Here is a 23796-nt window from a genome sequence, read left to right as displayed (position 1 = left end):
TTGCATAAATGCAATGTCCTAAAAATATATAGAATTTCGCCCCTACTCTTGTGCTTGTAGTTCGGTAGGCGTTCATCTCCCAAGATTCAACAATCTATAATCCGAAGTCAAATCACTTCAATCTTCGGACTCAGACGAACTTTATATATTCCGTACTCTCAAGACACAACTTGGAATTTGACTCACAAAGCATGAAAGAAACAAAGTGGGGAAACCCTATTTCTCCAGAGTAAAAACTAATTATAATTTTCTATATTTAATACCAATGGTTTCATGGGTTTATATAGAATCCAATTTCTACTTATTAAAGAGATGTAACTTTTCATCTATAAGGTATCGTTTGGTATGCAGACGGGACGGGATGGAACGGAATGAGATGGGACGGGACAGGACAGGACGGAACGGAACGGAGCGGGAGCAAAGATGCCCTCGGATGGAAACAAGGAGGAAGAAGAAGGAGATGGAGAGGTTATAATTTTATGTTCCACGGATGTGGAATGAGTCGTTATAGGGGGGTGAGGTGGAACGAAAATTCACCCAAAACTCGTCCCGTGGAACAACTCGTTCCATCCGTTTTAGGCGCACCAAACATGGGATGAAACGCCTTGTCTCACTCTGTTCCGTCCCGTCCCACGTACCAAACGATACCTAAGTATACATCATTTATCAAGGGAAATCACCTAAACAACTTAACCTTTCTAAGAAATTGGTTAACATTAGTTTTCATTCAATTATTAAAATTATATATTACAATATTTCATATTATAATATATAATTTTCAACATTATGTTCGTCAACACAATTATTTTCGAATATAATTACAAATAAAATGAGGGAAGTAATTCTACAGTACTGATTTATCTTTTTTGTTATGTTCTATATTTAAATTTATAGACAATATCCAAAATATTTCTCCATGGATTTTTACCTTGCATTCAAGGGTACAACATAGGGAATCAGTGATGACAACCGGACGGATCGGGTTTGGAGGTATATAATGCATATAATTTACACTATTAATGATATAATGCATATAACTACTGGCATGGACTTCCATATATAATAATGCATGGTTATTGATAACTCCCTTAACAAGAGACTAAATATTTCAATTTTTTGTTAAAAAAATGAAAACAGGGCGGTTTTGTGTACGAATTCCGGGCAAATACCTCAATAACCATAACCAAATCGAAACCAAACAATTTACTCAATGTTTATCCATAACCATAACATATCCAAAATTTAGTCCCTAAAACTGCCATTGGGATCGGTTTCTTACGGGGATTGAGTTTGACAAATTAAATTGCCATTCCTACTCAACAATCCTTAAGTTAGGGTGGGCTCTTCCATTGCACGTTTTTTAAAAGAAAAAATAATTTGGGCGCCAACTTTGAGTAACTTCAACTAAGCGTTTCTCTAGACAACGCCAGTCAGCCATGCAACCACCATATAATACTCGAAGAAAGAAGTCAATCTATGTGAAATTTTTTGGATCGCTCTTGTTTGCAGTTTTGATGTCAGAGACCCAAATTTATTGGCGAAAACTCACTTTAGTTAATGTAAATTATATTTTTCAATTTTTTATTTAGAATTTAACTGAAGTGATGAAAATACAATCTCAATTATGTAATGACTATGTTCTGGGATTTTGTTAATATGATGTCAATATTCAATGAATAGTACTATCAATATTTGACCGATATATTACCATTGTCTATTTCATCAATTAAAACTTATAAAATTCTCATTTTAGTGAATTTCTCATGTTTCTTTTTAATTTTCGCTACTAATTTTGGTTAAAACTATCAAGTCACACTGTATATGTTTTTGAGGTAAATTGTTTGATTTTCATTGATGAGAAAGATGATATGAAGCTGGATAGTGCATTGATTTGAGTTTTGATAAAATTTTGTTGGAAATTTAACCCGATAAAATTAAGACTACCAATGAAGTGCAAATCACGCAACTATAGAGGAGATATGACACAGAATACTGGAAGGAGCACATGCATGCCTTCCTACCCATCAAGGCATCAAGGCAACTCATCTTATTATTGACTCCATCTTGAGATCCACACCATTCCCACATTGTTTCCTCACTTCCTCCACCACTCCTGCAGCTTTATTAGCTCGGTAGAAGACTTTGCAACCCTCGGAAACTCACAAGTAATTGACTTTAATGGTAGCGAGACTCACTTAAAAGTATAACTTTTTATGAATTTTTTGTTATTTCATGTTTTATATAATATTTTATAATGTTAGTATAAAAATTAATGTTAAATTGCGACGTGCTATAGAATTTATGGAGAGTTTTATTTTTGAGAAAATTTTCATAATATTACTCATAAGTGTATTATAAAGAATCGATTACAATGAACACGTAACTCGGTAATGTGAATTTTATATAAATAAATTGAATTGTTGTAGAAATCTATTATACTCCTCTATGTATAATCACTAATTTTTCAAATCACTTAATGATACGTATTATTAAAAAAAAATGGTATTACCCACCAAAATTCTTACTCATTTAATTATCATTTGATGAATTGTTGGCAGCCCATCAAGTGCTCATAAGTGATGCAACATCTTCACTTCTAATTATCAAATTGAGTAAATTAAATAAAAATAACGATATGATTAAGTAAAAATATATGTTTGACAAAGAAAAAGTAAAAACATGTGAGGAAAAAACAAAACTGTGAACATTTTCCAAAACAAATATTCATACTAAAGAATAAAAAAGGCATGGGTTTGAGCTTTTGCCAAAGTTTAAAGGGCAAGGTAGAACTTTTCTAATCGGAACTTTGCATACAATCAAAACAAACAATGGCCAAGCACATATATGATCCTTGTTGGGGAAAGAGAAATTATAAACAGATTTTACTAACTTTTCATCATTTGTGGTTTGAAATCATACTTGTTTTTCATTCTACATTTAATGGGAAGAAAACTATCTATGTGAGTCGAATTCGAAGTCTCTCACTTACAAGTAAAAAAAAAAAAAAAGTACCACTATCTACAATATTAAACTAACTATTATCTTATTCCTTTTCCTTATTTCTCATATTCATCATCTATAACTTATCTAAATGTTTTGAGGCTAATCTAACAAATTGATTGTTAAGATAACACTATCAGATCTTAGAATTTGACAATTACTTCTGTTTGTTAGGAAAAAGTTTGAATTTCGCTCAAGAAAAATTTAAATTCAAATAATTTTGTTTTTCTAAATGAAAAGGAATTAATTTCAGAATTTTTGTGGGGTTTATGATATAAGTGGAAAAACATTATTAAAACATTTTTCTCTCATTAGAAGTTTTTCTTTATCTAAATTACTTATTAACAAAATCATTTTTGTAAAAAAAAAAAAAAAAAAAAGAATGGAATGATAATTTGCTATTTATTTTTGAACAAAATATATTATATACACTAAGGAGTAAAGGGTAGGCTTAGCCCTATAATGGACTAACAATAATGACCTCTTACTTAAAAGTGAAAACGAATATTAATAAACCATAGTACACAACAATTTAATCTTTTACAATAAAATAAAATCATAGACAGTAATATTATTTCCCACAAACCAAATCCAAATGTTGTCATAATATATTTAATTTAAAAAAAAATAATAATAACACACATTTTATCTCTCACATTTTTCCTAACTTTTCTTTTCTATATTTTTTTCCTTTTACTATTTTTACATTTACAGACGCATAGACACATAATGTGTGAGCTCTATCTAATTTTTTACACACAAAAGAAAAAGTAAAAGAGATCTAGAAAAAGTAAAAGAGATCTTTTTTGGAATGAAAATAATACCTTTTTATAAAATGTAATTAAAATGGTTGAGAAAAAAACGAAGTAATTAAATGGCCATTTTCTTTGTGTCTTTTCTATTCTTCTTCTAGTTTTTGGTTTTATATAAGCGAATAATTAAAGAGTCTTCTCTACCGATCGCCATTGCAAGGAAACAGACCAAACTACCAACCGAAAGCAAAGCGGCAAAAGCCCAGATAAACGCACTGCCAAAACAGCATAAAACCCAACCCCCACAACCGGCCGGCCGACTTCAGCCGCACCGCCGACCTCTGCCTAACCTCCGCCCTCAGCTAAGCCCACAAAACCCACAAAGCCCCACAACCGAAAGACTCAATCTTTATTCTCATTTGGATTTTTGGACGATGGCTCTCAACAAGTGAGGAGCTTCAGATACCCAGATGCAGAAGAAGAGGTGGGCAGCATTTTCCGCACTGAGGAAGGTGCTAACGTGCGCGATATGCTCAATAGCGCTAGTGGCTCTCTTCTCTGTCCATGTACTGGTCTTCCCTTCCTCAAAGGTCCATGACTTCTCTGACCCCTTCAAGCTGCCCACGGTAAATCATTCAATTTTATTATCTTTTTCTTTCGATTTCTTCTGCTTTTTGTATTTTTTTGAAGATTTTTTTCACACCCTTTTCCCAATCAGCGGGATTTGGGTTTTGATCGTCGCTAAAAGTACTGTTGTGGTCGCTAATTATATGAAGAGGGTATGTTTGTGTATGTATTTATGGATCTTTGACTCGTTATCTGAGTTGGATTTTGTTTATAGTTTAGTTTTGGTATTTATATTGGATTAGGTGTGGATGTTCATTGACTGGGATTTGACTGACTCCCCATATGGGAAGTTTCTACCAAAACTGAAGTTGTTTCTAAACAGGACAACAGAATTGAGTCTTTGTTGCATTTCCGTTTTGTTTTTGAGAAATATTTCGTTGGTTGATCTGAATTTGTGTGTTGTGTGCTTTTTCTTTTTGTTTACTGATTGTGTAGCAACATGATATTAAATACCAGAAGCTGAATGCCGAGCAGAGCTGGACACTGGAGATCGCTCCGCCCCATCTGTTGAAAGCGCCTCTGCCTTCTAGTTCTCGCAAGGTTTTGTCTTTTGATCATTACTTTTATCGTTGATGATTTCCTTTTGTACTCCATTTAATTGATGATATATGGGAAGAATTTTGAAAGTTTCAAATTCAAGTGTAATTAGGATTTGAGGAAATATAATTCTGAGAAACGAGGATATAATGTGTTGATGCTGATTTTTGTTTGGAGGGAGAAAGAAAAAGAGAGGTTATATACCCTTTGGTTAGCACTTGGAAGTTTGGTCGAGTCTTATAGATTTAGATACACTTATTGATGTGAAAAAGTTATGCACCTTTCATGTTTTCACTTCTTTAGAATTGACAGTTGGAAGGTTCAAGTGGGATTTTGGAAACTGACAAGCTATGGAAACGTCCATCAAATCGTGATTTTGTGCCATGCGTAGAGCCAAATCCCAAGTATACATGTAAGCTTCTGATTCAGTTCTTTTGAGTAGCTATGACATATCGTTTGGTGTTGCTAATTTCCAATTTACTGTTGTTTATTCAGCTCCTACAGAGTCACGGGGTTACCTGCTAGTTCATACAAATGGTGGGCTCAACCAGATGCGTGCTGGGGTCTGTATACTCTTCCCTAAATTACTCACTCTATGAAATTTATGTTGATTAATCACAAAACTGAATATTTGTGTTGAATTTTGATCCATTCCAAATTTTGATTGTGGAATAAAAAGTTATTTATATTGTTAGTCCGTTGATAGATTGTAAAAGAAGGGAAAATTGGAAACTTAAGTTCCATTTAGAGTGGCATATGTGACAGATAAGTGCTGCACTAGTTCTATCACCATGTCGAAAACCGGCACGATTTAAGTGGCAGGAAATTTTGTAAATGCACAATTTTTACCATCGTGGTTGTATCAAAGACAAGACAGTATGCTACTGTTCTCTCTATCTACTTAGCTGATTGGTGTGTTTCACAAATCACGATGAAAGAAACATATATATATATATATATATATATATATATATATATTATCTACTATATGATAAATATCATCATCTGACTGTTGCACAGAGCTGATATGTGTCGTTCTTGAATTTCAGATATGTGACATGGTAGCAGTAGCCCGTATCATAAATGCTACTCTTGTAATTCCGGAACTTGATAAACGGTCATTTTGGAATGACTCTAGGTAACACTACATTTTTATTTAATTTCTGAGTTATTCTTTCTTTTATTCTTAGCTTTGATGTCACTGATGCAAGAATTTGTTTCATATCTTTGGTATGCAGCAACTTCTCAGATGTTTTCGATGAAGATCATTTTATCAATGCTTTAGCTAATGATGTCAAAATTATAAAAAATCTTCCTAAGGAACTAGCTACTGGTATAAGAGCGGTTAAGCATTTTAGAAGCTGGTCTGGTATGGATTATTACCAAGATGAGATAGCTGGCCTCTGGGAAGAATACGAGGTGTGGTTTCTGGAACCTTGTGGTTTATGTGATCTATTGTGTTGTTTTTCCTTTGAATTAATCATCTTGATATACACATGGTTTTTTCCAAGGTTATTCGAGCTGCCAAATCTGATTCTCGCTTGGCAAATAACAACCTACCTCTAGATATACAGAAGCTTCGCTGTCGTGCTTGTTATGAAGCTCTACGTTTTGCACCTCAAATTGAAGCAATGGGAAAAGTAAATAGTCAGATCTAAATGCTCGTTTGATTTCTAGATTGCCTATGTAACGTTTTAGTCCTATTCCATGACTACTTAACAAATATTTTGTTTCATTAATGTTGTAGTTGTTAGTTGATCGAATGAGGTCGTTTGGTCCTTATATTGCTCTGCATTTACGATTTGAGGAGGACATGCTTGCCTTTAGTGGATGCACACAAGATTTATCTCCAGATGAAGCTGAGGAACTACGGATAATTCGGTATAACATGCTTATATGCAAGATTTCAATCAATTTATGGAGAGTCATTTAGCTCTTGTGATGCCTGACTTTTTTAGCTGGAACTTGTAGAGAAAATACCCCATACTGGAAAGAGAAGGAAATTGATTCCACAGAACAGAGATCCAAAGGTTATTGCCCTTTAACACCAAAGGAGGTTGGAATTTTTCTCACCTCTCTTGGGTACCCCTTGAACACACCTATATATCTTGCTGCTGGGAAGATATATGGGGGCGAGTCTCATATGGCTGCTCTGCGGTCCCGTTATCCAATACTGCTGAGCAAGGTATGATTGATGCTTTATGCTTTCTCTATTTAACTGAGCTCCAAGTGGAATATGTGCATATGATAAGACTTTTGGAATGTCCGTGGTTGGGCTTCAGTGAACATGGAGCATGTGATATTCATATTAAAGAGTGTAGATGGAAAATTATCAGGACTACTGAAAGGTTTACATGATTACCAAATATATTGGCCACATCATTAGTTCTATTTTAAACTGACTGGAGCAATTCTCCTTGGGGCTCAAGTTACGCACAATTATAATGTCCAATTGATGTGTATTTCACTGTGATCTGACCATAAATATTTTTATTCAAAAAATCCGGGTACAAATTACTACAAAGAAAGGATTTACTGAAAGAAACTCTTATGGGTTGAAGTATAGCTGAGTTTATGAATCTCAATCTTTTTCTCTATGTGTTATGCTTGTCATTCATCTATTACTAAGAGGTATTTAATGTACTATGTTGCTGGTGATGGGTACTGAGCTAACAGATGAAGAGATTGCATGGTATTTTTCTTCTGCTACTATATTTTAATGGGTATAGTAATATTTTATTTTAAGGGAGAGAAGGTGAGATGCCCTTACATCAAATACACCAGAGGTTTTATTTGGATAACTCGTGAAAAATCAAATCATCCATTGTAAGAGGATGGTTTCGGGTTGCTTAAAAAAAATCTGCTCTGATTACGTAATTCATTAACGTGGGGATTTTACTGGTCTTCATTTTCAGGAAACATTGGCATCTGCCGAGGAGCTTGAACCTTTTACCAATCATGCATCTCAAATGGCTGCGCTTGACTACATTGTTTCAGTTGAAAGTGATGTATTTATACCTTCATACTCTGGAAACATGGCAAGAGCAGTCGAAGGTCATCGTCGATTTCTTGGACACAGGAAAACAATATCTCCTGACAGGCAAGGCGATTTATTTTCTGAATTTTATGCAGATTTGACCACTTGTGATACAGTTTTATGATCATAAACAAAACTGCAAATTGAATCTGTTTCTGTGCTGTTCAGAAAATCCCTTGTTCGCCTGATTGACAAACTTGAGCAGGGAACTCTGAAAGAGGGCAAAAACCTATCAAATAGAGTTATTGAAATGCACAGGAAACGGTATGATATTTCTCCCCAAAAAACTTTGAAGTTCCATGAGAATGCCAAACCAAATTAACCAATACCATTTCTGGTCATTGTGTACACAAATATTAATTTCTTGTTTTCTCAATCTATTGAATGGCCAGTAAACCGGTTATTTCATAATTGACCATCTTCGAATCTGGATCAACAGGCAAGGCTCCGCGCGGAAGAGAAAGGGTCCTATTTCAGGAACTAAGGGCACGGAAAGGTTTCGTTCAGAAGAACCCTTTTATGTGAACCCCTTACCAGATTGCTTGTGTAAGAAGGAATTTCCGATGCAAGCAACTCTCTAATCGTCTCTGATAGTGAAATTGTTACTCTTGAGAAAAGATTCCTGTGCTGGAAGGCTGGTGAGACGATCATTCTTTGCAATTTCTTGTAAGTTTACAAATTGGTGTTGCACTTGTACGCACAGGGAGGCACAGGGAGGCAGAGCGTGTGTATATCCTGAGTTTAGGTAGCTGGTGGGAACGGGGCGGTAGAACATAGTGTTGATGGAGAGCAAACTGCTAGAGTAGGGTATGCAGGTGAGGGAACGAGATGCCGGGGACGTGGCCTTCCATTTATGACCAAGGCAATATTTGTTATGAGCTTTGCGAAGTTGGCCTGATTTCTACATTTCTAGAAATGGAGAAAAATGATTCATTGGGGGATACGAAAATAGTTAAATTGTTTGTTTCCAAAAGTTAGAGGCACTCTTCCATGTACTCATAGTCATAATCGATGCAATATAAGTTATGGATTTTGTTTGTTCTCTCTGTTACGTTTACATTTCCTCTTTTTAGCTTAGTGGAAGCCCATCACAAGATGCACTGACATACAATTGGGATGCCGAGGGGGCAGAATAGCGGTATCTCAAGTTTCTTACATCTTAATATTATGTTTGAAACATGTGATGACTATTTTGTTTTTAAGTTTATTAGGAGAAATGTTAAAGAAATAAGAGAACGTTAAAGCATTGGTCCTTGGACTTTCGATCCTTAAACTAAATATTATATGTGAATATTGATCTCTGAACTTATCACAATGTAAACTGTGAAGTGATGGTTCTTTTGGGTAACACCATTAGAACTTCTGTCACATAAGGGATGAGAGTTCTAACTGTGTTGTTTGAAATGATCGTTGCTAACATTGTCAAATGAATACTCATTTTTTAATTCAATGTCAAAATTCCAATCAGGTCAAAATTCATGGACCACTGTTCTAATTCAGACATAAATATGAAAGGGTGAAAATAAAATCTTTAAAGCGATTGAAAATAAAAGGTTAACGTAAAAAACTCGGAAACAAAATAGAAAGTTAAACGTTTAATACCTCATATATACCAAGCAAAGCGGCAAAAACCCAGAAGGCAAACGCGAAGCGGCATAAATCCAATCACAAACGCCCGAGTTCAGGCCAACCGATTCAGCTCAGCGCCAAAACCCGCGAACCCACCAAAACCAACAACCCAAAGCCGCAATCTTTACTCGCATTCCCGTCATCTGGATTTGCAGGTGGGGCCTCTGGATGAGTGAGCTTCAGATACTCAGATGCAGAGGAGGAGCTGGAGAACATTGGCGACAGTGAGGAAGGTGCTAACGTGCGCCGTATGCTCAATTGCGCTAGTGGGTCTCTTCTCTTTCTCCAAAGACCCCAACTTCTCCGACCCCGTCAAGCTCCCCACGGTGATCCCCTAATCCGACCCATCTCTCTTTTCTCACTCGTTTGTTCTTTTCAGAAAATGCAAATGTAAAATCATTCTATTTTTCGATTATTTTCTTGAAGCTTTTGTATTTTTTACAATTTGGTTTTAGCCTTTTCGATGATAGTAATGTTGAGTTTGTTAATTATGAAAAATGCTGTAGATTTCTTTTTTTTTTTTTTTTTTTTTTTTTTTTTATTTCTGTTTGGTGCTATGTATGCACCTATGAGTATTTGATTGCTGTTGGGTTTGTTCTTTTTCAAGTTTGTTTGCTTCCGAAAAAGTATAAAATGACCAATTACGTATATGATTGATGATTTCTTTATGCACTCCATTTGAATGTTGATATTGTGACAACCAAGGAAAACTAAAGAAGAAGAATTTGAATGCATCAACTTCATGGTTGGCGTTATTATGATTCAACGGAATAAGATGTTACGAAACACATTATCTTTGGAGGAAAATGAGAAAAGAAACACAATAGGTCTGAATCTTGTTGATACATATGTTGATGCGACAAAGTTATGCATCTTTCATGTTTTCACTCCTTTAGACTTGACAGTTGGATGATACCAGTCGGATATTGGATGACAAGCTATGGAAGATTCCACTGAGTCCCGATTTTGTGCAATGTATAGAGCCAAGTCCCAACTATACACGTAAGTTGCTGGTGTTTTATTGTGTGGTGATAACATAATGACATACCATTGGTGTTCCTAATTTCCATTGTACTGTTGTTTATTCAGCTCCTGCAGAGTCACGGGGCTACTTTCAAGTGCGCACAAATGGTGGTCTCAATCAGATGCGTGCAGGGGTATGTAAACACTCTTTCTCAAATGTCTTGTGTTGAATTTTGATCCTGTCCAAATTTTGATTTTGAAATGTGTTTAGCAAAAGTTCATTTATGTTAAGCCCTTGAGGTTAGCCCAAGCGGTGAGACCGTGAGAGAAGGTGGGTTAACGGGTAGGATTATGGATAGATCCAAGGTTTGATTCCCTCCAATGTAATTAAAAAGAGAGTTTATATATATATATATATATATATATATATATATATATATATATTATATTTTATCATTGATAGGTTGTGGAAGAATAGTCTGATTCTAATCCCTCACATATTACTATTGTGAAACAATAATCTGATTCTAATCTGTCACATATGGGATCTCAAGTTGTATTTGTTCCCGCATAAAGTTTTGGGATAGGCCTTTATCCTTCTTTCTTTCCATTACTAAATACGGCATTTAAGCTTTGAGAGTTCTCTCCCGTTAATTTTATCTAGTTGCATTTGCACATATTAATTGGTTACTGCAATTTATATAGTTACTAAAGTAAATGGTGTTCATGGGTGCATAATTTTGACTAGGCTGTGCCTGCCTAGACGTTGTGGGGTTTGGTCTGTACCTATGTAATATTAAAAAACCTGCACGATTTAAGTGATCAAAACTGTAGAACTGCATAATTTTTGGTAGGCTACATGACATCACGCTACAAATCTATTTAGCACCCGTTTGGCCCTGATTATATGATGGCTGATTAGTTTGTTTCACAATGGTAGACACAAAAGCCATAGAATGTTTTGCTTGGCTCTATGTACATGATAATTTTATGAATATCATCATCTGAGTTTTGAATGGAGCTGAAATGTGTCATCCATGAATTCCAGATATGTGACATGCTAGCTGGAACCCGTATCATAAATGCCACTCTTGTAATTCCAGAACTTGATCAACAGTCATTTTGGAAAGACTCTAGGTAACACTGTCACTTGTTTTACACTATGAGAATTCTGTTTTATTCTTAGCTATTACATCATTGATGCAAGAATTCTTTCATGTGTATGTTGCGCAGCAACTTCTCAAATGTATTTGATGAAGATCATTTTATCAACGCTCTAGCTAATGACGTTAAAATTGTAAGAAAGCTTCCTAAGGAACTTGCTTCTGGTCCCAGAGCACTTAAGCTTTTCAGAAGCTGGGGCGGTATGGATTATTACCAAGACGAGATAGCTAGTCTCTGGGAATTATACAAGGTGTGCTTTCTGGAACACTCTGGTTTATGCAATGTATTTTATATATTCTTTTTTGAACTAATAAAATCATATTGTTAAACAATTCATCCTTTTTCGAAGGTTATTCGAGCTTCCAAAGCTGATGCTCGCTTAGTAAACAACAACCTACCTGTAGATATACAGAAACTTCGCTGTCGTGCTTGTTGTGAAGCTCTGCGTTTTACACCTGATGAAGCCATGGGAAAAGTAAATACTTAGATCTAAATGCTTGTTTGATTTCTGGAATGCCTATTGTAACTTATTCGTCCTATTCCATCTATTAAAAAAACAATTATTTGTTTCATTAATGTTGAAGTTGTTAGTTGATCGGATGAGGTCATTTGGTCCCTATATTGCCCTTCATTTACGATTTGAGGACATGCTTGCCTTTAGTGGATGCACGCAGGATTTAACTCCATCTGAAGCTTATGAACTAAGGATCATTCGTTATGAAATACTTATATTGCAATAAATTATGTCACGTTGGTTAATCCTTGAGCATTTGTGATGCCTGTTTTATTTGGAACATGTAGGGAGAACACAAAAACCTGGAGAAATAAGGAAATTAATCCCATAGAACAGAGATCCAGAGGGTATTGCCCATTAACTCTCTGGGAGACTGGAAGTTTTCTCAGTGCTCTTGGATACCCACCAAACACACCTATCTACATTGCTGCTGGAAAGATATATGGCGATTCTCGTATGACTGATCTACTATCCCGTTTTCCAATACTGAAGAGCAAGGTATAATTGGTGTTTATAATTGATCTTTTCCATTTTGTTAAATAACTGAGCTCATATTTGATCTTTTCCATTTTGTTAAATAACTGAGCTCTGAATGGAATATGATGAAACTTTTGGAATGTCTGTGGTTGGCCTTGAAGTTAACATTGAATAATATGACATTCAAATATACATAGATTATAGATAGAAAAGTATCACGACTGCTGTAGCAAGGGAGCTCTGCACATTATTTGATCCAATATGTTGGCCAGATGCATTATTTTTTTTTTTTGAACTAATGGAACTACTACTCTTCTTGGGGGCTCACATCAGTCAAAATTATAATCTCAGACAAAATGTTATCTTGTGCATTTCACTGTCATCTGGCCATATGTTTTGTTTCTTTTAAGTCTGGATACGAAGAAAGATTTCTCTATGACTGTACATCATTAAAACAGTCAAGAGCTTACGAGTTGTGACATAGCCAAATTAGGATTTTATTCATGAAGTTTGAGAGGACTTCGAGATTACGATTTATTGGTGTGAACAATGGTGGCAAACCTGCTGATATATGTAGTGCGGATTATCAGAGATAATTAATATATATATATATATATATATATATTAATTAAGAGTCATGTGGATTACCATGCACAACTGATAAATTTCTTTTAGAAATGTAGAAAATGGCATCAGACCAGCAAGTCTCTCAGATGATAGTAATGTACTTGTCAATCACCAATAGATGGGGATGGAAATTTTAGCTGAAAGTCATTTATAAGTTTCGACGTTATCCTTTCAAAATTCAAACCTATCTTCTGTTCTTCAAAGGCAGGAACCACGTTTCTGAAAGAAAGAAATTGTGGTGTGTGGTGGTCTTGCTGAGTTTATATACAATCTTAATTGATCATTCCTGTGTGTTGTGCTGGTTATTCATCTATAGCTAAGAAGCATTTGAGATTTTTTTTTTTTTATTTATTTATTTATTTATTTTTTTACTGTGATGGGTCTGTATGATTGGCTAACAGATGAAGAAAGCGGGTGGGTGTAGGACTAGAATAGGTCAAGGGCCCATTTCCTCCAATGTAACTAAGAAAGAGATCGCAAGGAAGTCCAAATCAACATCTATCTTTCTATTCAATTTATCTTAAAGAGGTGGTTTGGGGGTACTTGAAAATTTTTTGTTTCAAATATATCTGGGGGTGGACGGGGATGTCTGAAATCTAAACACATGGATTGTAATGCTCGTTTAACCATTACTGGGGTTCACTTTCAGGAAGCATTGGCATCAATTGAGGAGCTTGAACCTTTTACCAATCATGCATCCCAAATGGCTGCGCTTGACTACATTGCTTCAGTTGAAAGTGATGTATTTATACCTACATACCCCGGACACATGGCGGCTACAGTTGAAGGTCACCGTCGCTTTCTTGGACACAGGAAAACAATATCTCCTGATAGGCAAGGCAATTTCTTTTTTGAATTATATGTTTTGAACTACTCCAAACACCATTCTCTGACCATCTATGCTGCAAACTGAATTGGTTTCTATGCTTCTGTGTGTTTATCAGAAAAGCCCTTGTTTCGATGTTTGACCAACTTGAGCAGGGAACTCTTGAGGAAGGCAAAGCCTTATCAAATAGAGTTGTTCAAATGCACAGGAAACGGTAAGTGATTTCTCACCTAAAGCTTTGAAGTTCTGTGATAATCACTTTCCCAACCAATATCATTTCTGGTTATTGTGAATTATAACATATTCACAAGTAAATTTTTTCTCAAATTTACTGCATGATGGGTATTTTCTTTAACTGTGTGTGTTGGTGGTTTTCGCAGGCAAGGCTCCCCACGGAAGAGAAGAGGTCCCCTTCCAGGACTTAGGGGGAAGGATAAGTTTCGTTCAGAAGAACCATTTTACGAGAACCCCTTACCAGATTGTTTGTGTAGAAAAGAATTCCCAGTGCAAAGAACTCGCTAATCATCTCATATATTTCAAAATGAAAAAATGGGTCTTGTAACGAAAAGGTTCCTGCACCGGCAGGGTGATGACACAATCATTCGTTGCAATTTATTGTAACTTAAGAAGTTTGTGTTTCTGTTGTCCACATAGGGACAGCGAAGCGCATGTATATCCTGAGTTTAGATAGCTGGTGGTGATATGTTATGGTGTTGATGAAGAGCAAATTGCAAGGGGTATGCAGGTCAGGGAATGGATCGCCGCAAAGAGGGCGTTCCATTTACGATCAAGGCCTATTTACGTGCTTTCCAAAGTTTCCAGAATTAGGTCATTTGTTTGTTTCCAAAGTAACAAGCACTCTTCGTGTGTTCATAGTCATTTGATGCCATAAAAGTGAAAAAGAATTTGGTTATATCTCTGTTGTTGTCTGCATTTCTATTTTTTCAGATTAGTGGCAGCCCGTCACATTCCACACCAGCTGTTTTAAAATTTTCAAAAATTTGAGTCTCATGTTCTAAGTCACGTGATGAAAAAGAAAGAGCAAGTGCATACATCCATGAAGGGAAAGTATTTTTGCCAAGCCGATATCATAAATGGTCGAATTACAAATGACCTTTTTTCCCCCCTTACATGAACGTCTCTTCTAGCAAAATTATTCATAGAAATTACCATGTGTACCTTGTACTAGCATAGTTCAAAGAAGCTTTTCTGTGCGGTATTGCCAATCAAGTCATTATAACCACGTGACGGTGTTACATGATCATTATAACCATGTGACGGTGTTATAGGGTCACACAAAGCTTCTCTAGTTTGGAATTGTTTAGTCCTTACTTTAGACTAGGGGTTTTTATCATCGGTACTGATCCCCCAGAATCTGAGTCGGACTTAAAGATAGGATAACACAATACCATAAGCCACACGTAAGACTGTAAACACAATACAGGGGCCCACGCTGATATATCCTCTCCCTCCCCAGTCGCCACTTTCTCCCACACTTGAGCAAGAGTCAAGACAGACGGTGATTCTCAAAGTTTCTCAGTAGGACAGACAGTAATCAGCGCGGCGGCAATGGCGGTGTCCTTCCTCTCAACTGTCCCTTCATTTCTTCCACTTCCTCCTGCCACTCTCAACGCCCCGAAATACCCAATTCTTTCTGTAAGTTTTCTTTTGCCTATGATTTTATGTGTCTTCTGATAAATGAGAATATCAGAATAACTTACGTGCATTGAGAAGCCAAGGTGGCGGAGTTCCAAACTAATTACGCAGTTATATGTACGCAAGTTAAAACACCTTCGTGTTTCGGTTGCATGTAAGTTTCTCCTGATATAGGTAGTGATTTTAGCCTTATGTACTGTCCGAAATGGAATTTCAGGTTAAAATACATTGTAACAAAATTGAAGCTGATGCTGCTAAAGAGAACAGATTTCATAGGAGGGACATTCTCAAATGCGTTGGCGCCACCATTGGCGTGGTAAGAGCTTTCTCCTCATTACTGTTATTATTACTATAGCCTCTCGGCCTGCGCAGCTTTTTGGATTCTTTTTCTCAAGTGTGGCAAATGCCTAGGACTAGTAACGAGAGAAACATGACTTTTGTTTTAAGTTTGGTCTGGTTAGATTATCGTTACCCTCGTTTATAATTTTCTTCTTCTTCTTCTTTCAACATTTTAATCAAGTAATCACATTTGGCGGTGTTCTAAAGAGTTAACCACAAGCGCATTGTGTTTTATACATCGAGAAGAAAATGTGTCGTGTCAACATTGTTGAACTGAAGAGTTAAATAGAGTTAATTTTGCAATAGGTACTGGTTTTACTGAAGAAACTTAAATTAGAGTGAATTGATGATGAGTTTCTGCCAGTTGTAATGTCTTTTTAGGAAATGGTAAGAAGCTCAGGAACATTTGTTGAAGTAGCCGAGGCTGCTGATCTGATACAGCGCAGACAGCGTTCTGAATTTCTTTGTAAGTTTTTTTTCGGATGCTTCATTTCAAGGCTAGACTAGATTCATCCACAATCTGCTGATCTTGATTCTTATTCACTTGCAAACAGCAAGTATCAAGGACACCCTCTTTAAAGCTATAAAGGTATATCTTTGTTTACATAATTCATCACATTTTCAACTTCATGAGGCAATAACATTTTCATTCACCTCTTCGTTTCAGGAAAATCGGGAACTTATCCCATCCTTACTAACTTTGGCACTGAATGATGCCGTCACTTATGATAAGGTCAGGCGAAAAACTTTACCCTGTGAAATACTGTAGATTGCCGTCATATTTTCTTGCATTAGTTGAGTAATTACTGAGGGATGGAAGTAAAATGCTTACAAATTTGTGATCAATATTTTAGGCTTCAAAATCGGGGGGCCCGAATGGATCAATCAGATTCAGGTAAACATTACACATACGATTTTCTTTAATATGGTTTTTGTTTCTTAAGCAGAGGAAAATGTATAGCCTTAAGCCCTTAGTCCTCCTGTAATCTATATCAGAAAAGAATCAGAAACATATGCTTTTTCAAAAACAACTTAATGAAAGTTTTGGATGTTTGATTTTATGGTCTTTCATTTTACTAGTTTCTCTGCCTACTGGGTGCAATGAACCGCGAGTTCTGATATCATTCAAGTATTAGGAATTAATAAAAAAAGGAATAAACGTGAACTTCGCACATTTGTGTTGCAGTTTCAGTTTCTTGCTTTTTATCCTCTCTCTGCAATTTGGTTAGAAGTCCTTGTACAAAAGCTACACTCACTTCCTTCTCCAATTTTTCTTGCATGAAGCTCAGAGATAAGCAGACCTGAAAACAAGGGGCTTGCTGCTGCTTTGAATTTAATAGAAGAAGCAAAGAAGGAAATCGATTCTAATTCGAAGGGTGGACCCATTTCGTATGCTGATCTGATCCAGTTAGCAGGTTGTGCTTCTTAAAATTACAATATTTGAACACATCATAAGAATGGCAATCGGCATTGAGTGACATATAGGGTTGGTTGATAAACTGGTAGTATGTCTATAATTCAGTTTCGCTCGTTCTATGCAGCACAAAGTGCTACTAAGCAAACTTTTCTCGCTGCTGCAATTCGCAAATGCGGAGGGAATGAAGAGAAGGGAAATTTATTATACACCGCATATGGTTCGAATGGTCAGGTATGTTCTCCATTTGTCTTGATCCATACAGATACACTAGGACCATTATGGTTCTTGAAAATGTTGATTTAGACTTTCGTATGGTCGGTGTTGAAGTTCTTTATCTATTCACGTAATTATGAAATGAAGTTATTTCATTAGCGAGGTAGATGGACCGAATGGTTGGAATGAAATCAACATGAAAACGCGGAAGTCTTTCTTTTTCTTTCCATGCTTTGCTTAGTTATGACAGATCTGTACATATAATTAGCTGCATTGCTTTTTCGCGTTATAGGAAAATTATCGGTTAAGGAATGTAACTCATACAACCATTGTTGTGCCCACAGTGGGGCTTGTTTGAGAGGAATTTTGGAAGAACAGATACGCAGGAGCCAGATCCAGAGGGAAGAGTTCCCCAGTGGGACAAAGCAAGTGTCCAGGAATCGAAAGACAAGTTCTCTGCCCTTGGCTTCGGCCCCCGCCAGGTTCTACTTCATCACTTCTACAACTGCAGTTGCATTTTAGGATCTTACTTCTTCACCAAGTTAAACACTGCACCGGCAAAAACAAACAGATTTTCTGCCGAAGAAAATCGCTCCATGATTATTGATTCTAGCACATTATTGTTTGATTTGGCCAGCTAGCAGTTATGTCTGCATTCTTGGGTCCTGATCAAATAGCCACAGAAACCCTATTAGCCGCTGATCCGGAAGTTTTTCCGTGGGTTCAGAAATACCAACGCAGCCGCGAAACAGTATCAGAAACAGATTATGAGGTCTGTGTCTGCCCTTGGTTTGTTAGTTGTTGTTTACCTTGTTAACATGTCAGTTCTAATTGTTGGTTGCAAAATTGAATCTGTTTTCAGGTTGATCTGATAACTACTTTCACAAAACTGAGCACTTTGGGCCAACAAATCAATTATGAAGCCTATACATATCCAGTACAAAAGATTGATTTAAGCAAACTCAAATTGTAGAGAGAGAGAGAGATGACTATTGATGTAATGTAGTTTTTGGGTGAAGAAACAAAAGCTACAGAGAGTATTTTTTTCATCTTTGTTTTCGTTTTGCTTCTCTTCAAAACTGCGTCCTTGTAATGTTGCATTTTCACAAACGTGTTTAACTGTTTCTTTAGGTGATAATTCACGACGTTCTTCATAACAGGCGATAATTTACAACGTCCCCAACCACACTGAGGCTTGTTTGGATCCTAAGAAAATAACTGCGTGACTACAAACACAACGTGATTCATTGTAACAGAACTTGAACTCTATAACGGGCATCTCGTGATGCAAAGAATTCCAAATAAAATTTAAGAAACGACCAACGTATTTGTCGGCTTTTCTTATACACCCCGTCTCACCTATGAAAAATCTTGTAACCTAAGAATGATCCCACAGAACTTCCCGAATAAATATAAATGTACCTCATCATCCTATCTAGGTTTGGGATATATGGACTCAAGTCCGCCCATAAAGGGCCTCAATGGCTCAGGGATAATGACAGAGCCGTCTTCTTGCTGGTTGTTCTCAAGTATGCATACGATCATTCGTGGTACAGCACAGGCTGTTGCATTTAGCGTGTGAACAAACTGTGGTGGAGCGAGGTTGCTCTTACCCTTCTTAGGATTTGTTAATGCGGGTTCTGTAGAACGAAACCGGATCCCAAGACGACGACTTTGATAGTCTGTACAGTTTGATGCACTTGATATCTGTCCGCCATTGAAATGGGATTAGATGATTTCAGAATAATCAAATGACCACATAAATGTTTGTATCTCAAAACAAAACTTTGAAGTAGCAGATTTTTAAGCCTGTGAAACCAAGAACAAGTTTTCTTCCTTTTGTCTTTTGGGAGGAGAGAGAGAGAGAGAGAGAGAGAGAGAGAGAGAGAGAGAGAGTTGTAATACCTCCCCATATCTTGCTAAGCCAGGCATCCATGCCTCAATATCAAATTTACGATAAGCAGGCGCACCTAAATCCCCAGATGCCATGTCCAAAGTTCTGTCAAGATACTCAATGTTACCATAAACACAGAAAAGTCGAATCATCTTAACAATCAAAAGGTTGTGTAGAAGTACTCACTTGTAGTGTAATCCTAGTGATGAGAATAGGTCTTCTTCAATTCTTATGAGTTCTTCATGGTAGAAATCACTTTCCTCTGGTCGGCATAATATAAACATCTCCAGCTTGCTGAATTGGTGGACTCGATACAGACCCCTAAACAGAATAGAAAACAATTTATTGTACGATGAACAAGATCCAGAGTCTTACAGAATATTCTCTACATGCACACAAGACTATGAGAGTAAACCCTGTCCGGAAGATTATGAATACAAAGCACGGTATCTCAATCTTTAAGAGGTGCACAAAACACATCAGTTTAGTGGAACTGGTAAACAACCTTGCACAGTATGGAGATATTGCTACAGCAGAAGTGTAATAAAAATAAATTTTGGACCACTCGTTTAGAGAATTAATACAATTGATAAGAATACTTTCACTTGTCCACAAAAACAGAGTAAAACTAAAATGCCAAAGACAATAAATGATGCCAATTTTGAACTGCACACAGCAGGCACAACGCATCTTACTTAAGATTTCAACCTGTCACTTGCAAACCAAAACTATAGAAAATTAAATTGAAAACTGATGTATGCATTCATATATTCCAATCCTAGATTCTTGTGAATAGAAACTAAACATTGGTTTAAACGAGAGAGCCAACCAGTGAACCCCTCTCACTAGCGGCATGGAAAAAATGCTGTTAAACTTCAAGGCACATAACACCGCAAATCATTTGATGTTCATAGAGTACTACATAAAGCCAACCCCTTTGGGTTGGATAGAATGGATAATTAAAGAATAATCATATTCCTCATGTAAGCATATTTGGACAGTTACAGGGCAATTTGGCAGCAGCCGTTTAGGAAAAATAGGAATATTAAGAATAATATGGAACCAGAACCCAAGTGGTTCGAGTATTTTTCACAAAGAATACAATGACATGAAAAGCGTAGCGTGCTGATAATTTACCTTGATGCTGTACCTGCAGCGCCTGCCTCAGTACGGAAGCAATGGGAAACTGCCACATATTTCAAAGGTAACAATGATGCAGCAAGAATAGAATCCATATGAATTCCACCAACAGGAATCTCTGCAGTGCCAATGAGGCATTGATCACTATCCTCAATAGAATAAACCTGTTAATATTTAGCCAGAGTTAAGACAACATTTTGTTTCTAGCAGACAATGAGAAAGAGAATGTATGAACTAACCTGGGTATTTGCTCCTCGGGGTTGGAAACCACATTTTTCAACAATGGAGGATCTTACAATTTCTGGGGTTGTTAAAGGTGTGAAGCCCCTTTTCATTACTTCCACGAGCGTCCAGTTAATAAGGGCCATCTCTAGGAGTACTGCTTCATTCTTCAGATAGTAAAACTTTGAGCCACTGACCTGTAGAAATTAGCAAAATTTTAGTTGCACAAATAAGAACCCAAACTCTTTCCCTTGTTAAATGGATCCAAGATCCATTTACACCCAATGTTTTTGGAAATAGCATAAGGTTAGTTTGATTTGATACAAGCATGACCTAGAGGATTTATAAAATCTTCCAATAATCTCCAACTCGGTACAAAGTCTAATTTAAATGCTGAGACTGGAAATTAAATGGATGATTTTCTTCGTTTCCATATATGAGGGACACTTCAACACATTAAATGAGACAAAGATAGTACCTCTGAAGCAGCGTCAAAATCAAAAAGATCTAGTTCCTTTCCAAGTTGAAGGTGATCCTTGACGGGAAAGCTAAACTCACGTGGGCTGCCTACCTACAAAAGGATACAGAAAATGAGGAAGAATGCATAATGAACATGGACTGCAATACCTCCCTCCTGTGTGTGTGCGGGTGAAAAAGAGAAAGAGAGAGCGAGAGACCATCTTTCTTATAGTTGAAAAATCCTCCCCGCCTATCGGGACATCAGGATGAGTCATATTTGGTATACGTTGTGCTTCCTGCTGAAGCTCATCAATAAGTTTAAGCAGGTCTTCTTCCAAAGAAAGAAGCCCTTCCTTCAAATTCTTTCCTGAATGCAAAGACGACAGTTCTAAATAACTCAAATCTAAATCAGCACACCAAGTAAAAAAAATGAATAAACAAAAGAAGGGCACAATGATACCTTCATCTATAAGTTTTTGACGCTCAGTTGGCTCCAACTTTCCTTTCATCTTGTTTGCAACCACATTCCTTTCCCCGCGAAGCCGTTCAACTTCCTGCTTTCTGTGAGTAACAATTAGCTACATAAACTGAGAAACAAAACAACACTTTTCCAAAACTTAAAAACAGCAAATTTCCTAACTCTAAAGCCAATTGCACAACATGACATAAACCCCGTGAAGCAGTTAATCAAAAAACGAATTGCCTGCAACACTTGTAAAGATTCAGCAAATCAATAAATCAGAAAAGTTAAAATCCGACCTTTTGAAGATTGAGCATTTTGTGGTAGAGCTCGAGCACAAGTTTCAAATTGGCATTGGAGTTCCTCTTCTCTATATTGGCCGCAACCGCATCCTTGTTGTCCCTTATCCACTTGAAGTCTATCGCTGCTTTCCATTGCTGCTTCACACCTGCATCTCCCCCCAAAGAAAAACACAATATATTAACCAGAAAAATAAAAAATTAAGCTCCAATTTATTCAAACTACAAATAGGGTTGTGAAATGATCGAACCCTTTTCATCTGGGCTTGTTTCTTTTGGGGCTGCGGTGGCAGTTGCCTGTGCGGCCGGGGCTGAAAGGCCTCTGACGAAGAAGGGCGGAGGAAGTGGAAGTCTTTGTCTGCGGCTATGGCGGCAGAGAAAGGTTTGGGAAAACGGTTTGAAAACGGAGCGGAAAGAAGAAGAAAAGGAAGGTGGAGGAATTGGGGCGAGCTTCAGGGTTTGCAAGGTCGTCCCGCCAAAACCCATTGTTTAGCTGCAGAGTGCGAAAACCTGCTTCAATGGGTGACACCGAGAGCGAGGGGACTAAATTTATTCCCAATTTATTTTCAAAACCAATTTATCGACTACATTTTTACATTTTGCTTGCGGAACCAAAAAAAAAAAAAAAAATCACAGTAATATTCACTTTTAACGAAAAATTATATTTTTAAACTAAAAAGTAACCCTAGTACTATTCATTTATCTTTTATTTTGTCCTTATCATTAAAACTCAAAGTTTTCAAGCCCTTTTCATTAGTTTTCCTAAAAAAAAAAAAATAATTTGAAATAGGTCCAATTTTTAGTGATTTTTTATTTTTGAAATAAGTCCAATTTTTAGTTACTTTGGACCCATTTCAAAAACTCCAAAAAAAAAAGCCCCCTCTTCATCATTTTTACATTTTTACATTTCTACTAATTAATAAAATCCTCTTTATCAACCAAAAGATGATGAAAAGACAAATTAGTTTCTATCACACAAAAAAAAATGATGCGCAATAATGTAATTTCATAGGTCCAAATTTTTTTACATTTTTATATCTCTACTAATTAATGAAACCCTCTTTGTCAACCAAAAGAGGATGAAAAGACAAATTAGTCTTCTATCACACAAAAAAATGATAGGCAATAATGTAATTTCATAGGTCCAAATTTTACTGTTTTTTATTGAAGCATCATTTACCGGTGATGTTAAAATACATTCAATATTAAAAAATAATAATAATAATAATAATAAATATAAATAAAAATAAAACCAAAAACAAAAACCTCCCACTTCCTCCACATTCTCTCTCCCCCTCTCTCCTTCTCACTTTCTAAAAAAATATGTTCATATACACAAAGTGTGTAGGGCAAATGTTAGTATATATAAATAATCTTTGTTTAGTAATGGCAATTCAAATCATTAAACTCGATATGAGACAGATTTGAAAATGAAAATTTGGGTAATTTTATAATATGGTAAAAAATTGTGAATATTATGTGGTTACGGTTTCGGATATAGTTACAAGTATCCCATTCGTATCTGTTCCTGAATCTGTCCCGAA

General features: G+C 36.3%; 4 protein-coding genes across 6 annotated transcripts; 3 read left to right on the top strand and 1 right to left on the bottom strand.

The window, feature by feature from the left end:
* The first annotated feature begins 3927 nt into the window (after positions 1-3927).
* LOC137749285 (O-fucosyltransferase 7-like) lies at positions 3928-8991 on the top strand. 2 transcript variants are annotated; one of them, XM_068489394.1, is made up of 12 exons: positions 3928-4378; positions 4836-4919; positions 5229-5328; positions 5412-5479; positions 5966-6054; positions 6155-6335; positions 6428-6556; positions 6664-6797; positions 6888-7101; positions 7832-8016; positions 8122-8217; positions 8393-8991. In XM_068489394.1, exons 1-12 carry the CDS (start codon positions 4223-4225, stop codon positions 8532-8534), a joined length of 1578 nt encoding a protein of 525 aa, XP_068345495.1. In that variant the 5' UTR covers positions 3928-4222; the 3' UTR covers positions 8535-8991. The 2 variants fall into 2 exon arrangements, with proteins under 2 accessions (XP_068345495.1, XP_068345489.1); XM_068489388.1 differs by having other exon boundaries at positions 4815-4919.
* Positions 8992-9205: 214 nt separating this feature from the next.
* On the top strand, positions 9206-14987 carry LOC137749303 (O-fucosyltransferase 7-like). The gene is made up of 11 exons (XM_068489402.1): positions 9206-9908; positions 10488-10584; positions 10672-10739; positions 11594-11682; positions 11779-11959; positions 12059-12184; positions 12294-12421; positions 12508-12721; positions 13977-14161; positions 14272-14367; positions 14534-14987. Exons 1-11 carry the CDS (start codon positions 9774-9776, stop codon positions 14673-14675), a joined length of 1461 nt encoding a protein of 486 aa, XP_068345503.1. The 5' UTR covers positions 9206-9773; the 3' UTR covers positions 14676-14987.
* A 567-nt stretch (positions 14988-15554) lies between these two features.
* Positions 15555-18888, top strand: LOC137749264 (thylakoid lumenal 29 kDa protein, chloroplastic). The gene is made up of 11 exons (XM_068489369.1): positions 15555-15809; positions 16027-16125; positions 16530-16614; positions 16703-16737; positions 16816-16881; positions 17003-17043; positions 17433-17563; positions 17690-17796; positions 18123-18260; positions 18416-18550; positions 18641-18888. The coding sequence occupies exons 1-11, from the start codon at positions 15723-15725 to the stop codon at positions 18749-18751; spliced, it is 1035 nt and encodes a 344-aa protein (XP_068345470.1). The 5' UTR covers positions 15555-15722; the 3' UTR covers positions 18752-18888.
* A 113-nt stretch (positions 18889-19001) lies between these two features.
* LOC137749246 (serine--tRNA ligase, chloroplastic/mitochondrial-like) lies at positions 19002-22806 on the bottom strand. Of its 2 annotated transcripts, XM_068489353.1 has the most exons (10): positions 22504-22806; positions 22253-22401; positions 21954-22047; positions 21712-21860; positions 21513-21605; positions 21052-21231; positions 20810-20976; positions 19859-19993; positions 19684-19777; positions 19002-19485 (listed from the first exon to the last, which is right to left on the bottom strand). In XM_068489353.1, the coding sequence occupies exons 1-10, from the start codon at positions 22736-22738 to the stop codon at positions 19210-19212; spliced, it is 1572 nt and encodes a 523-aa protein (XP_068345454.1). In that variant the 5' UTR covers positions 22739-22806; the 3' UTR covers positions 19002-19209. The 2 variants fall into 2 exon arrangements, with proteins under 2 accessions (XP_068345454.1, XP_068345460.1); XM_068489359.1 differs by lacking the exon at positions 22504-22806 and having other exon boundaries at positions 21954-22054; positions 22253-22393.
* Between the last annotated feature and the right edge of the window lie 990 nt (positions 22807-23796).

This window comes from Pyrus communis, chromosome 1 (genome assembly GCF_963583255.1).
Source record: "Pyrus communis chromosome 1, drPyrComm1.1, whole genome shotgun sequence".
NCBI classification, from domain to species: Eukaryota; Viridiplantae; Streptophyta; class Magnoliopsida; order Rosales; family Rosaceae; genus Pyrus; species Pyrus communis.
Note: the sequence above shows the minus strand (reverse complement) of the source record. Positions and strands in the feature narration are given on the sequence as shown.